At 40.6% G+C, this 14,850-nt stretch overlaps 1 protein-coding gene and 1 long non-coding RNA gene across 6 annotated transcripts in view; both read right to left on the bottom strand.

The window, feature by feature from the left end:
* The window catches only part of srrm1.S (serine and arginine repetitive matrix 1 S homeolog), a 49,268-nt gene that overhangs the window by 16,580 nt on the left and 17,838 nt on the right, over positions 1-14,850 (bottom strand). For 4 of the 5 annotated variants that reach the window (XM_041583160.1, XM_041583161.1, NM_001092971.1 and 1 more), the window contains 5 exon segments: positions 13,215-13,403; positions 11,497-11,616; positions 10,178-10,440; positions 9,476-9,556; positions 1,143-1,229 (listed from right to left, as the gene is read on the bottom strand). In XM_041583160.1, coding sequence (XP_041439094.1) covers positions 1,143-1,229; positions 9,476-9,556; positions 10,178-10,440; positions 11,497-11,616; positions 13,215-13,403 — 740 coding nt within the window. 5 annotated transcript variants of the gene reach the window in all.
* On the bottom strand, positions 5,296-9,468 carry LOC121400607. Its single transcript, XR_005965848.1, has 2 exons — positions 6,760-9,468; positions 5,296-6,660 (listed from the first exon to the last, which is right to left on the bottom strand). It is a non-coding gene; the product is annotated as an uncharacterized LOC121400607 (long non-coding RNA).

The following is a 14,850-nucleotide window of genomic DNA, read 5'->3' as shown; positions in this document are numbered from 1 at the left end:
GATGGAGCTTAACCCCATCGGTCCCTGTGTCCCCATCGGTCCCTGTGTCCCCCTAAGACGACAGAGAAAATGCACTGCAGAAAAAAGTGGGGTGCCAATCAATTTGCAGAATCAGGAACATCCCAACTGGTGAAAATTTGTTTAAAAAAAAAAAAAAAACACTAAAAAAAGTGCGTGTATGTGAAATGATTAGAAAACCACATGTAGTATGTGAGAATTGAGATGTAAAGCACACTTTAAGGACAAAAAACTTGACTGCATTTTACACTACTGCACATGTGGACAGGGGAGTTTATGGGGGTGCCGGAGCCTGAGGGAGCAGTTTCAATGATGCGCCCCACCTCACTTGCACTTAATTGTTATTGTCGAAGTGCCACCCTGGGAAACTTGACAACAAGGTTCACCTTGCTTCATAGCAGTAGTGGCTCTACATGTGGAGATCAGGTTTCCGTGTCCTTCAATAACATATTTACATTAACAATGCTTTTTACAGAACACCACCTGACAGGTAGTTTACAATGTTTTAACTGTAATAAAAAAGTGCCAGGGATATTTATGACAATGATTGTGTTAACTTCTGTCCAAGTTTCTATGGTGTCTACTAGCATCTATGAAGGTGTTGCTAACTAGCTGGCAATTTGGGTACCACCTGAGCTACTGCTGATTAAAAAAAACAAAAAACTGACTTCTGAAAACATATTCTGTTAAAAGAAGGCAGCAAGCGACCTGTTCAGGTTTAGTGCATGGGAAGGGTGCGCTGGCAGTACAATAGAATTCATTGAATACCCCAAATTCCTTATAGGCTATATACATATAACCAAAAAACAGTGCCAGCATTGGATTGCCCTGGTAGAACAGCTTAAACACAAAGCAAAAATTAAAGATAGATTAGCAGCCCTTGAAAATTTGCAGGAACAATGTAATAAAAGGGACAGACTTTGCGCCAGGTCTTATAACAGTAGCCAAATAGCAGGCAACCATTTTTAGTGCCCTGTTTGCAAACAAACCGCTAGATTGCAAACGCTACTAAAACTATAAACATTGCAATTTTAAATTACATTAACCCACTGTGTTTAAGCAAGTAATAAATAATAAAAATAAGTTAAAATAGCTGCCACAAGAAAACTTCCCAACTTAAATACCTGAAGATGACTGCTGATTCTGCCGTCTGTACTGCCGACGCTGCTGCACAGAATCTGTTGGCGCCATTCTTCCTCCTTTGTCATCATCTGGATAGTTGATTTAAAAAAGAAAAGAAAAAAGAATGCTATTTAAAGGGTCAGTAATCCCTCAAAAAGAACATATTGGTTTAACGTTTGTATCTGTTCATCTAGCATCTAAAAACATTATTTCTTTGCAAACAACTTCTTCTCTTACTTGAAAGTCTTTCATTCTATAGTATTTCACAGAGCCATGAATGGAATTCAACTACTGCATTGTTAGGGGTCATTTATTTCTGGCCTAAGTTTTTAAAGGGGAAACACCATATTTTGAGGGAGAGAAATTTTTTTTAGCGATTTATTAAACCCAGAAGCTGCTACAAGCAGAAGTACTCCATCTCAAACCTGCCGAGATCATGTAGAAGTAGGGACGCACCGAATCCACTATCTTGGATTTGGTCGAACACCCGAATCCTTCGCGAAAGCTTCGGCCGAATACCGAACCGAATCCTAATTTGCAAATGCAAATTAGGGGTAGGAAGAGGAAAACCTTCATTACTTCCTTGTTTTGTGACAAAAAGTCACACAATTTCCCTCCCCGCCCCTAATTTGCATATGCAAATTTGGATTCGATTCGGCCGAATCCTGCTGAAAAGGCTGAATCCTGGCCGAACCGAATCCAGGTGCATCCCTATGTAGAAGTCAATGGCAGATGTCCTGTTTACAACTAGAAGAAATGATCATCTGCACTAGGTTTCGTACAATAATCTTAAGAATTCGTAGTTTTCAAGAGATAAAAAAGAAAAAAAAAAACGGAGACTTAAGGTGTCAAATCCCCAAAAATTTTACAATTTGGATTTTTTTTTACGCACCAGATTGTTTCAAGTAAGTTTATTAATAAATACAGTAAAAATGTGCACGGGAGTTTGGTCGAAGTGGTCTTTACAAAAGAAATTTTCAGGTTTTATTAAAACCCCTTTATCTTCCTGTCTAAGACAGAAACCATTGTTTTCTATACAGCTTCAGTCAACTATGTAAACATATTCCTCGATATCAGAATATCAAACGGAATCAATGCCATTATGACTACACAACAGTCTATTATGTTCCAGAAGCAAATAAATTATCAGTGCAGTAGAACAGTACGGGTATGGGAGCCGTTATCCAGAATGCTTGGGGGCCTGGGGTTTCCCAGATAATGGATCTTTCTGTAATTTGGATCTTCATACCTTAAGTGTACTATAAAACATTTAAACATTATATAAACCCAATAGACTAATTTTCCGCCAATACGGCCTTAAAGGGAATCTGTCGTCATTTTAAACTTTTTTTTTTTTCATTTTTATAAAAAACACACATCCATGGCAAATAAAATGTTAATCCACAAATCCATGCATAAGTTATTTTAGTTTGTATTTTGTCATGGGGGCTTCCATTTCTGCTCATTACACATTCATCCTGTGCTGCTCTAACAGCAGGCACAGCATTACCTGTGTGCTTGGAGGCAGCCACTCTGTAATGAAAAGCCAAGTCGCACTACGACATGAGAATCTAGCTGTACACTCCCCCTCCCCTCTCTGCCCATGCGTGTGATGTTTGGAGGAGAGAGGTCACATGGTTTGCAGGGAACCAATTACTTTCACTTTCCTACGTCCTGCTCTACAGCTGCACTAGCAGCCCCTCCTCCCACAGACATTATCAAAGCTCCTGCCGTTCTGTAAGTTTGTTCTCTGCTTTCCTTTGGTGGGGGGAGCTTTCTCTCCTTGCTGCCTTCCTAGTTAGTTTTACTGGTTACTAGATGAGGTAAAGGAGCTGTGAGTGCCCTCTGCTATCCACCTCACACCTTGCTCCTTTCCTGCCTGCAATACTACTTTTTTCATTAACTACTTACTGCCTCCTTTCTCCTGAGCTATTTTAACCCTTCCTAGACTTCCTCCTAAGTTTTCCTGGTTTTCAAGTATGTCCTCCTTATTTTATCCTTTTTTTTCTATTCCCTGTCATCAGTCCTGGGAGTGTACTCCTGTGTTTCTGCCATTCATGTTTGTGTAAACAAATATAATAAACTATATAAAATATTTTTTCCAGTGCCCAAAATGAATTGTGTGTGTGAATATATATATATATTTTTGATCAGTGATCACAGGACTATTTTATTTCAGTCCTTCTGAAGTGGTGTCAGTGGGAGCTTATCTTGATACCTGCCTATTGTTCAATTGACAGGCTCAGCAGACAAGGCTCTATTTACATTACAGCAGCTTGTAGGAGGGAGGGGTAATGACATCACTCCAACTTGCAGTGCAGCAGTAAAGTGTGACTGAAGTTTATCAGAGCACAAGTCACATGACCTGAGGGCAGCTGGGAAATGTCAAAATGTCTAGCCCCATAGCAAATTTTAAAATTAGATATAAAAAAATCCATTTCTTGTTTTGAAAAACAGATTTCAATGCAGGATTCTGCTGTAGTAGCACTATTAACCGATACATTTTGTAAAAAAACATTTTTTTCCACGACAGTATCCCTTTAATTATACAGGTATGGGATTCGTTCTCCAAAAACCGGTTATCCAGAAAGCTCTGATTACTGTAAGGCCATCTCCCATAAACTCAATTTTATCCAAATTTAAAAAAAAAAATTATATCCTTTTTCTCTGTAATAGTAAAACAGTACCAAGTACATGATCCAAACAAGGATATAATCAATCCTTATTGGAAGCAATGACAAACAAAACTACACAAGATGGAACGACAAACAATACTACACAAGAGTGGGTCAGCATTGTTTATAAAACACAAAACTCTATGATGTATACACAGGCTGTATAAAATAAAGGGTAAAATTGATTCCTTAATAGTTGTATGAGCATATTTAGCTTTGTGCACAGAAGAAATAGGAGTGCCCTTGAGGCTTCATGTTTTTCTTTCCTTGATGACATAAAATGCAACTGTATCACTTAAAGAATAATTGAAACTTTTTTTACAGTCTAAAAAATTACTTTAAACAGCCTCTAGAATAACATACCTTTCACTGTGCATTCAAATTTATTTTGTTTCTCTGTTAGAGCCAGTTTAACTACAGCTTCTTTAGCATGAAGATAAGCCAATTTTAATTTGTGAGCACTCCTCTCAGTCTATAAAGACATAAAAGAGGTGCCAACTGTCCATGCATGCCCGATTGATTTCCACTGACGCAAATACAGTAAAGCATGCTTAGTAGAAACCTCTTTGAGGTCATCAGTCGGAGAGAGGAGTGCTCAAAAAGCAAAATGGGTGGAGCTTCACGCTAAATAAGGAACTAACTAAAAGCCACACAGAAAGAAATCGCCAGTGCTTGGTCTAACCCATGCTGTGGTTTTAACCACTAGGAGCACTCTTGTGCCAGCACTCGGTCTAACCCACAATTTGGAGTTGACCAGCTGCTATAAACGATAAAAGGAGATTGTAAAATCTCTCTCTCTCTGGTAGCTTGGAGACACAGGGAACCATGGGATATAGTCGATGCCATTACAGTGATCCCCAACCAGTAGCTCGTGAGCAACATGTTGCTCTCCAACCCCTTGGATGTTGCTCCCAGTGGCTTTAAAGCAGGAGCTTATTTTTGAATTCCAGGCTTGGAGGCAAATTTTGATTGTATAAAAACCAGGTGTACGTCCAAACAGAGCCTCAATGTAGGTTGACAATCCTCATAGGGGCTACTAAATGGCCAATCACAGCACTTATTTGGCACCCAAGATAATTTTTCATGCTTGTGTTGCTCCCCAACTACTTTTACTTCTGAATGTTGCTCACGGGTTCAAAAGGTTGGGGATCCCTGCATTAGGAGGTAGGACACAACAATAAATGAAAACTAGCTCCTCCTCCACTGGCTATACCCCCCAGGAGCCTGGTCCAGTTTGTCCCAAAGAAGGAACGAAGTAGGTTTTAGTTTTTTGAGGGCGTCAATCCTTGTGCTATATATGCTCGTTGTATTGTCTGATTGATCCATCTGGAGATGGAAGCCTTTGTGGCTGGAGATCCCTTTTGTGGTCCTGAGCATACAACAGAGAGCGAGTCTGTTTTCCGTACATCACGGACCCTGTGTAGATTTTAGAGAGCACATACAGGATACAAGGAATGAAGTGCTGTTTCCTTGGGGTTTGTCAGCAACAGACAGAATGTAGGGATGGTCATTTCCTGGTTTATGTGGAATGCCGAAACCACTTTTGTTAGAAAGGTAGGTATCGTGCAAAGCACTGCTGTCAGGGTGAAAAGTGAGGAATGGCGATTGGTAGGATAGAGCACTGATCTCGGACAGCCGTCTTGCTAAGGCAATTAGAAAAACAGTCTTCCATGTTACCCAATGCAGAGGTATCTATGTCAGTGGTTCAAACAGAGCTCTCTGAAGTACCTTTAGAACTAATGTGAGGTCCCATGTTGCTACAGGTTTGCGGAATGCGGAGCCACATGTGCTATTCCCTGAAGAAAAGTTTTGACATCCAATAAAAGGGCTAGCCTTCTCTGGAATAAAATGGAGAGAGCCGAAATCTGGGATCTGAGGGAACCGAGGGATAGTCCTAAAGACACTCCTTCCTGGAGAAAATCCAAAAGATTAGGCACGGAAAATTTTTCAAAGTCTACTTAGTGTTTGAGGCACCATTGTCTATAGCTAGTCCACACAAGGGTAGTACGCTATGGCCGATGTAGGCTTTTGTGCCGTGCATGGTGCAGATTACAACGTCCGAGAATGCCTTTCGCTTTAGGATGTTGGTCTCAAGAGCCACTCAGTCAAGTTGAGGCTGTGGGGTGCAGAATTGGACCCTGATGGAGTAGGTCCACCGGTCCTCTATTGACATCTTGATGAGGTCCGAGAAGCAGGAGTGTCGTGGCCATTTGGGTACTATGAGGACGAGAGTGGTCTTTTCTCTGTACCTTTTTGATTGTTCTGAGTATCATAGGAATTGGGAAGGAATGCGTATGCTAGCTGAAAAACCCCACAGAGCCTTGGGGCATCGGCTGCTAGCACCAGAGAAGGCCGGCATGTTGGTACCTGTCGGTTATGGCGGGACACCATTAGGTCTACCTCTGGCCAGCCCCATCTTGCGGTTAACTCTTGATATAGCTCACCTTTTAGAGCCCATTCGTCTGCTGAGAAAGTCTGCTTCCCAGTTCTGTATTCCTGAGATGAATATGACCGGTTTTGTTCTGCCCAATGAAATATGCTTGACCTTTTGCCTTTTTGTGCCTCCCTGGTGATTTATGCAAGCCACCGTTGTCTAGTTGTCAGACTGTATCTTTACTGGTTGGCCCGATAGTTCTGCTTGCCAATGCAGTAGTCCCAGTTGAATTGCCCTTATCTCCAGTAGATATATGGATAAGCGACTCTCCACCTGAGTCCACAGTCCTTGTGCTGATCTGCCCTCAAAACAGCTCCCCAACCTGACTCGCATCCATTGTCATCAGTCTCCAATGTGTTTGCCTCTGGAGAGTAGTGGTGTTCGTAACTACCAGGTCAGGGATACTCACATCTTGTGTTATAGGTGTATTCTCTGTGATAAGGATTTTCTTTTCCATGATGTGAGAATGTTCAATTGAAGCTCCCTAATGTGAATTTGGGTGAATGGGACCGCTTCTTTCATTGATACCATTATCCCCAGTACCTTCATGCAGAACCTGGTTGCTTGTTTTTGCCAGTAAGGAGAGTACTAGATCCTTTAGATGTACAATCTTTTCTTGGGTCAAAGACACTCTGTGTCGAATAGAAGTCCTAGAAACACCATAGACTTTTTGATGTGGAGGTGTCTTATGTCTAGAGAGGCTAGGAATTGGCCTGGGGTCATTGCTGCAATGATGGAGCGTAGAGATTCCTTTTTGAACTTTCTTGTGCATATGAACCTGTTGAGTCCCTTTAGGTCTAGTACCGGATGCACTGGTCCGTCTTTTTTGGGAACTACAAACAGATTTGAGTTGTCTTCTATGAACTGTCCTTTTGAGGGAACCGAGGCAACGACCTCCGCCTGGCGAAGAGTATTCAGTACGATTTTGAAGGCATTTAGAGGCTGTATGCCGTGGCTGGGAGTGCCTAGTGCTTTGGGAAGGGCAAAAATCTTCCTCTATGAAAGGAAGAGCGAGCTTTTGGTTGGGGAAGTAGTGTGCTCTTTTCTCTTGTCGCTTGACTAATAAGCTTATCAAGATCTGTACCACAAAGGAATTTGCCCTTGAACAAAAATGATGTTAGTGATTTTTTGGATGATAAGTTTCATACAAAGGGACCTACGGGTGGCTATTGATAGTGCCGACGCTCTGCTAACCACTTGCGTTGCGTCTAAGGCCACCTCGCATACACATTAATTTGCATCTAATTTGGGATGCCACTAGAGAAAGTCCCTGTTGTGGAAAGAACTGCTTGAGCCAGGGAATCCGACCATGTTTGGACAGCTATGCTAACCCACGCTCTGGCAAGCAAAGGGCAGTGCCTGATGCGGAGAATAGAGATTGGAGTAACCCATCCAATTTCTTGTGCATCTGGTACTTCCATCTGGGACTGGCAGTGCAGTGTTCTTAGCCATGAAACGTCCACCCAAGACTTTGAAGACCATTTTTCTGTGGTATCTGCAGAAAATGGGTATAGTTGAGGAAGCTACAGTTTTTTTTGAAAACGGCTTTCTGGTTTGTCCATTCCTGTTAAATTATTTGCTCAAGCTGCGAGTGAGTAGGTGAAGACCTACTGTTTTTCTTGAACAGGACCTTGGATGTGTCTGTGCTGGATTCTGGTTCCTATATGTTGAGAGAGTAGGTCATCCACTGCTTACGAAGAAAATTTTAATGGTTCCTCTTCCTGAGGGTCTGAGTTGTGACATATCTCACCTTCTGCTAGACACAGTATTTCCTCTTCATCTGGAGGCGCCGGTGAGGGGTCCCTGGAGTATTCAGCACTTTCCTCATCTGATACGGAGGGTGCCCTGCGTTTAGATACCCTATGTCTGGGGTTGTCTAATTTGGAAAGAATTTTGTCTAGTTAGTCTAGTTTTGGTATGCCTGTAGCCAATTGGGCAGCCCAGTCTGGGATAACTGGTTAGGCTATTGAGGGACCCTCTGGTGCGGTAGCAGAAGGGCCCCAGAGTGGTTTGTTCTATCTGAAGCGGAGTAGGGCCTGGGAGTTCCCATCAGGCTCAGGTGGTTTGCATATAGAGCTTAGTGGCTCTTTGTGCACTGATGGCAATCTTTTGTGGCACTTGGCACAAGCCAGGAATTTGACAGAGGTCTGCTCTCCTCAGACACAATGTGATAAGGAAAAGGATGAGAGGCTTAGGAGCCACTCCCGTGTAGTGCTGAGGGTAGAACACAGCGAAGGACAGGCTAGGAGTACAGTTCCCTCTTGACGTGATTCACTGCTCTGGATTCAGGCGCCATGTGCAAAAAGCATGTTCCGGAAGAGCGTATTGCAGGGGAACGCAGTTCCGGTTTGGGCTGTTCGCACCAGTGCGCGTCACCCGATGCTCGTCTATACGCATCACCAGTGATGCGCTATAGAAGTGTGCTTGTTGACACTTGTGAATCTTGGTGCGAAAAATCACCAGGGCCGCATTCCCCCAGAGAGAAGGGTCCTGGCTGTTATCCCCTGCTTGCCCAGGGAATGAGCTGCATTGAGTGTTCCAACTGGGTCTTCGGTCTATCTCTTTCAAAAAAACAGGGCTGGTGCGTCAGTGCCGGCTGACTTCTAAGGAGCCTGTTTTGGTTCCCTGTGTCCCCCAAGCAGACACTAGAGAAAAAGCCAATATGTGTACACAAAGAGAAAAATTGCCAGTGCACTGTTTGCCTTTAAAAATAATTAATTACGAAAAAATTAGGTGTTAGTACAACACTTTGCCAAAATTATTTAACATGTGCCACGTCAAGGCCCCTCATTGCACGCAAGTCATAAACTATCCATTAAGTACGTTGTGCATTTAAAATCAAGTCAACCAACAAACAGTGTGATGGAGTAGAAAGACCAACAGTGCGCTGGCCAAAAGTGTGGTACTAACACCATTTTTTGTAATTATTTTTAAAGGCAAACCGTGATCTCTAACTAAAAGAGCTGCAGTCAAAATGGCTATAAGAAAGAAAAAATATATCTGAAAGCAGGGAGAAAGCTATGTAATCCTTGGGGTGTTTAGCGTAATTAAGGGGACTCTAAAATAATAGGCTTACTTATCCTTTATACACAAGGAATGAGAAATAATCTTCTGGTGCCACTGCGTTTATCGAAGCAGATGGAAGTAAAATGTAACATTTTGATTGTTTTGGGTTTTAAGGTAACCGTAAATGTAACATATTAAAATAGCATGTTGATATACCTACCAGATTCTGATAAATCCCTTTTACGGGGCTTTGAGGGAGGTGACGGGGACTTCCTCATTTCAATAACTTTATGTTTTGCGACTAAAATAAAAACCAGAATATTTTAAGGATAAATGAAGAAAATCAAATATTCTGAAAAGAAAATTCTAAAGAATACAAAGCTTCACCAAGAAAAGTTTGTTATCAGGAAGTATTATGGGAGATATCCAAATACCAAGCCCTAGACCAGTGTTTCTCAAACTGTAGAACTGGCTCAAAGCAGGGGTTAAATAAAGTGGCTCAGCCTAATGACAACTTAGGATGAGATTTGTGTTTATTTATTCTCCTGGAAGGGCAAGCTTAAAGATCAATTAAGGATAAAAACGATTTTCTGTACTCAAAACATTGAAATCATGTTATCAGCGTGTTTTCATCATTCACAGTGAAATGTATCCAAGTTCAATTGTTTAGAGTCAAGCAGGCAGCTAGTCACCTTTGTCCTAGCTTCAACTAGACGATTTCAACTGAAATGGTTTTTTTAGTTGCTGATTTAAACAATCGTTTCAGGAAAAACTTGGTCTTACAAGAGAACAAAGATCTTTTAAAAATCTTTACATGTATGGCCACCTTTAGTCAGAAAGCCAAAGTCCTAGACAAGGCAATGCAATACATACAGAGACTTATCTTTAAAAAAACAAACTGCTAATAAAAAATGGAAATTACCTGGAGGCCTTGGAGGAGATAAAGAACCTCTAACCTTCCTAGGACGAGAGGACTGAGTTGGAGATGGGGATCTTCTCTTTGGAGGTGGAGTTGGAGATGGCCTGTACCTTCTTCGTGGCGGTGGACTTGATGAAGGGGAAGATCGTCGAGGTTTGCGGGGAGGACTGGAAGAGATCCTCTTGAGCTGCTTCTTTGGGGGTGGAGGTGACCGTGAAGATGATGAAGATGAGCTGCTTCCAGACAAAGAAGCAGAACGTCTTCTCCTGAAAAACATGACAAAGATCACAACTATGCAATAATTCAAAGACTAATCTAGCTTTTGACATTTTCTGGGTCTTTTATAAACTTTTATTTCCTATAGTAGCACATATGTTGCAGGGGTCCCGAATGTTTATTTACTTGTGAGCCACATTCAAATGTAAATAGAGCTGGGAAGCAACACAACCATGAAACCTGTTCCTGGGTGGTACAACACAGTTGTAATTGGCTTTATGTTAGCCGCCATGTAAACTGGCAAGCTACATGAGGAATTTTTTGGCAAAACACCTGGTTTTTATGCAATTAAAACATGCCTCCAAGCCAGAAATTCAAAAATAAGCACACACTTTGAGGCCACTGGGAGAAACATGCAAGGGGTTGGAGAGTAACATGTTGCTCACGAGCCACTGTTTGGGGATCACTGTTATAGCATCATTTAGTTATTACAATAAAACCAATAGAAAAAATTTAAAATAAACAAGTTTCCTCAACATTAATAACAGACACATAGCCTGTGTGAAGGTTTTGTCTAAATTCCATATGTGAGGGAAGCACACCAATACATACCAGCAATGCCTTTAAAACATGTATTTAACAAAAATGTAGTACACTACATTTGTGCTTCTTAAATGTTTTAAAGGCATTGCCCGTATGTATTGGAGTGCTTCCTCCATAAATTGAATTTGAAGGTGTTAAAATGGCCATACATGGGCAGATTAAAGATGCCGATATCGGTCCTTTAGACCAATTCGGCATCTTATAATTGTCTTATAATTGGACAGGTTTGATTTTTCCTGCGATCGAGGACCACATTGGCTAGTTGATGCGGTCCTACAATTTGTCGGCACCCATTCTCTTTATTGTAATCCAATCAATCGGCCCATCAAATGTTCGGATTAACCCGAAGTGCCCTGCCGTATGTGGGCATATAGGGGAAAGATCTGCTTGTCTGGCGACCTCGGAGCGGATCTTATCATGTTTGCCCACCTTTATTTGGACTGGAGTTGAATGCACCCGAATAAGTTAAGAGGTGTGCCGAAGATCAAACATTTTGGTCTCACCTCCTCACTGGACTCCTGCTTCTCTTATGTCTAGGTGGAGGAGGCAAGCGGCGAGGAGGGCTCCTCCTTCTTGGAGAAGGCCTACGTCTAGGACTTGGTCGTCTCCTGGGACTGTAGGACCTATTAAGGCAATATGATTTTAATGTGATTTAACTGCACATACCTTCACATCCTCCATAAAATGGTAAAACAAATTTTATAGGTGCACTATATGCAAAGCCAGATTACCAATCTAAACAGTAAATTAACAAATCTTTGGAAAAAGTTAAACGAACCACCATAAATTAATCCATATTTACAGTACTTTTTACTATGATACCATAAAAAAAGACCCTAAATGAAGGAGTTAGCCAGAAAAGAGTTCATGGTAAAAAATAAAAACTGGGTTAATAGATAGGCTGTGCAAAATAAAAAATGTTTCTAATAAATTAGTTAGCCATAAATGTAATCTACAAAGGCTTGAGTGACTGGATGTCTAACATAACAGAACTCCTTGCTTTTCAGCTCTCTAAGTCTGCATAAAGCAGCAACTTTAGGGGTGGGGACCACGTGGGACATAACTGGTTCAGTGAGTTTGCAATTGATCCTTAGTATGCAGATCAGTTAAAATAAAACTCAAGCCACTGATTGCTTACTGTCTGGTAACCAAATCAGTGGAAACCAAAAGAGCTCCAAAGTAGGAAGTAGTGTTCTGGCTATTATGTTACACATCCGGTTACTCTAGCCTTTATAGATTACATTTTTGGCTAAATATAATTTTTTTATTTTGAACAGCCTATGTATCCAGTTTTTATTTTAATACTGAACAATTCCTTTAATTATTTTTAACAATTTATAATGCTTATAAGTCACTACCAAAGACATTTTGCAGAAATGCTATATCTATATTGAATATTGGTTTTTAGAAAGACCCATTTTCCCGATTGCTAATTTGAGACAGTTTCAGAGCAGATCCAGACATTTTCTGGTAGTCAATGATTTAATCACAAATTTTAAACAGTCTACCAGAAAATGGCATAACCCTGATTTTAAATCAGTTGAGAGTATACCAGATTCATTGTGACATAAAGCTACAAATCCTTCAATATCAGACACCACAACAATCTCTGCACTATAATGAAAACCATTTTAACCATATTTATTTATTCCTCTATTCCAAGCATGCAATCTTCATCATTTTATAGTATCAGCATATTTTGAAGCACTTTACAATATTATAGCAATATAATAAGTTAATTACAATTTTCTATTTGCTTGGTTGAATTTTCTTGGGAAAATCATGCATCTACTCCAGAAACTATAGATGGTTGGCGGTTACCAACATTTGAAATCATCTATTTGTAACCTAGTAATTTTCAAATTGAAGCCTGATCAAATTTTGGACCACGAGGACAGGCTTCAACCCTGTAAGCCTGAAATCCTAACTAGACAAAATTAAAAATATTTTAAGAAGTGCAGGAAGAACCATTAAAGAGAGGGCAAGCAGACCAATTAATTAACAGTGGCTGAAGTACCGGGGGTGTGACTGCACCAGGGCCCGCAACCCCTCAGGGCCCCCCGGCGGTTCACAAGCGAGTGAATCCGCCCGAAAATTGGTTTTGGAGGGGGGTTACTTACGTTACTGTTGATTAAGTTGCCTAGCCTTTAGTGCCATAAATAAGAACATTGGTAATCTGAAAATGACTGGCAGAAGAAATGTAACTATGAAGATTATTTACCTGGACCGTGACCTGTGGCGTCTACGTGGCCTGGGGTGTGAAGGAGACCGAGATTTAGATTTCGACTTTGAGCGTGAATGTGATTTATGGCGATGCCGCTCTCGCTCTTTTGCCTTGCGAGTATTTGGTTCAGGTGAGCTCTCCTTGTTATCTGCAACAGGCTCTGGTTTCATAGCCTTTAATAGATCACTGGAAATTAAGAAATCAAACATTTATACACAAGCAACATGAAAAAATACATTAAAAGATTTGCATTTGTCTTGACCAACTCCCTTCAGATTTGGAACACAGTGGATTCTAAATATTTACTCCACCATACACTCCGGCAGCTCCAATATTGGGGAATCCTAAATTTCTTCCAGGAACCTCCCGATCACCGTTTCAATTGGTGGGTTAATAAGGGGTTTACATCAGTATATTTTTTGATGACACCAAGAGGAGCATACTCACTGGTGGCCCTAACAAAGAATTTTTCTTTAGCCCTCAATGAAATTTTTAGTCCCCACCAAATTTTACATTTTATTTTTAACTTTGTGGACCTCTTCAAATTCACAGGAGGAACAGCCATCATTTTATGAAAGATGGTATAAAGATGGAGTTACCCCAAGGGGTGCAATTTTGATATTATATAGACAGCTTAGCTGACCTGGGAATCAGATTTAGGAAGAAAGCTATCGGAAAAGAAATGGTCACAAATCTGGGTCAATCTTAAGAGTAGCTCAGTGAATACAATACTTTTAGAGGCAGGATACAAGGTGTTGTTCAGATGATATCTTAACCCAGCCAGAATCGCTAGGATATATCTTGAGAGAAATGAGAACTGTTTCAAAGCGTCTGCATCTAGAGGAACAATGGTCCATATTTGGTGGACCAGTCCTAGAGTGGTACATATTTGGATCTGAATATACAATTTAATGTTCTCTATTTTACATATTAATTTAAAGTGCAACCCCTTTGTAGCTAGTTTGGGGGCTACTCCAGACTCATTACCCAAAAATCAAAAGAAACTGTTAAACAGCTTCTTTTTGGCAGCACGTCAGATGATAGAAATATCCTGGAAATTTTCATTAACGTCAAACAGGTAAAAACTAAAGTAAACTGCATTTTTTGTAACGAGAAGTTAATCATATTATATAAATACCAAAACTTCCTGTGTTGGACTATTGTTATCAAGGTTCTCCCCACAACACCGTGTATCCTTATGAGCGTATGTTAAAGGGGTGGTTCACCTTCACTTTTTTCAGTTCAGTTGTTTTCATATTGTTCCCCAGAAATAAAGACTTTTTTCAATTACTTTCCATTGTTTATTTTTTACTGTTTTTCCAAATTCTAAGTTTAATGTTGAATGTACGTGTCTCTGGTGTTTGAGTCTGGCAGCTTAATAATTCAGGTGCAGGTCTAAACCATTATAATTTTGCAACATTTAGTCGATACAATTCTCAGCAGCATGTCTGGAGTATTAGCAACTATTGTATCAATTCTAACAGCTGCCTGTAATGAAACCCAGAGATTCTGCTCAGCAGGGACAAAGATAATAAATGTATCAACTAAATGTATCCATTTAGAACAGTTTCCCAGGGCTGCTTCAGAAGGTGAAAAATTACACTTTACACCAATATTAGAAAAACTATGACAC

The sequence above is a fragment of the Xenopus laevis genome, chromosome 2S (assembly GCF_017654675.1).
Source record: "Xenopus laevis strain J_2021 chromosome 2S, Xenopus_laevis_v10.1, whole genome shotgun sequence".
NCBI classification, from domain to species: domain Eukaryota; kingdom Metazoa; phylum Chordata; class Amphibia; order Anura; family Pipidae; genus Xenopus; species Xenopus laevis.
Note: the sequence above shows the minus strand (reverse complement) of the source record. Positions and strands in the feature narration are given on the sequence as shown.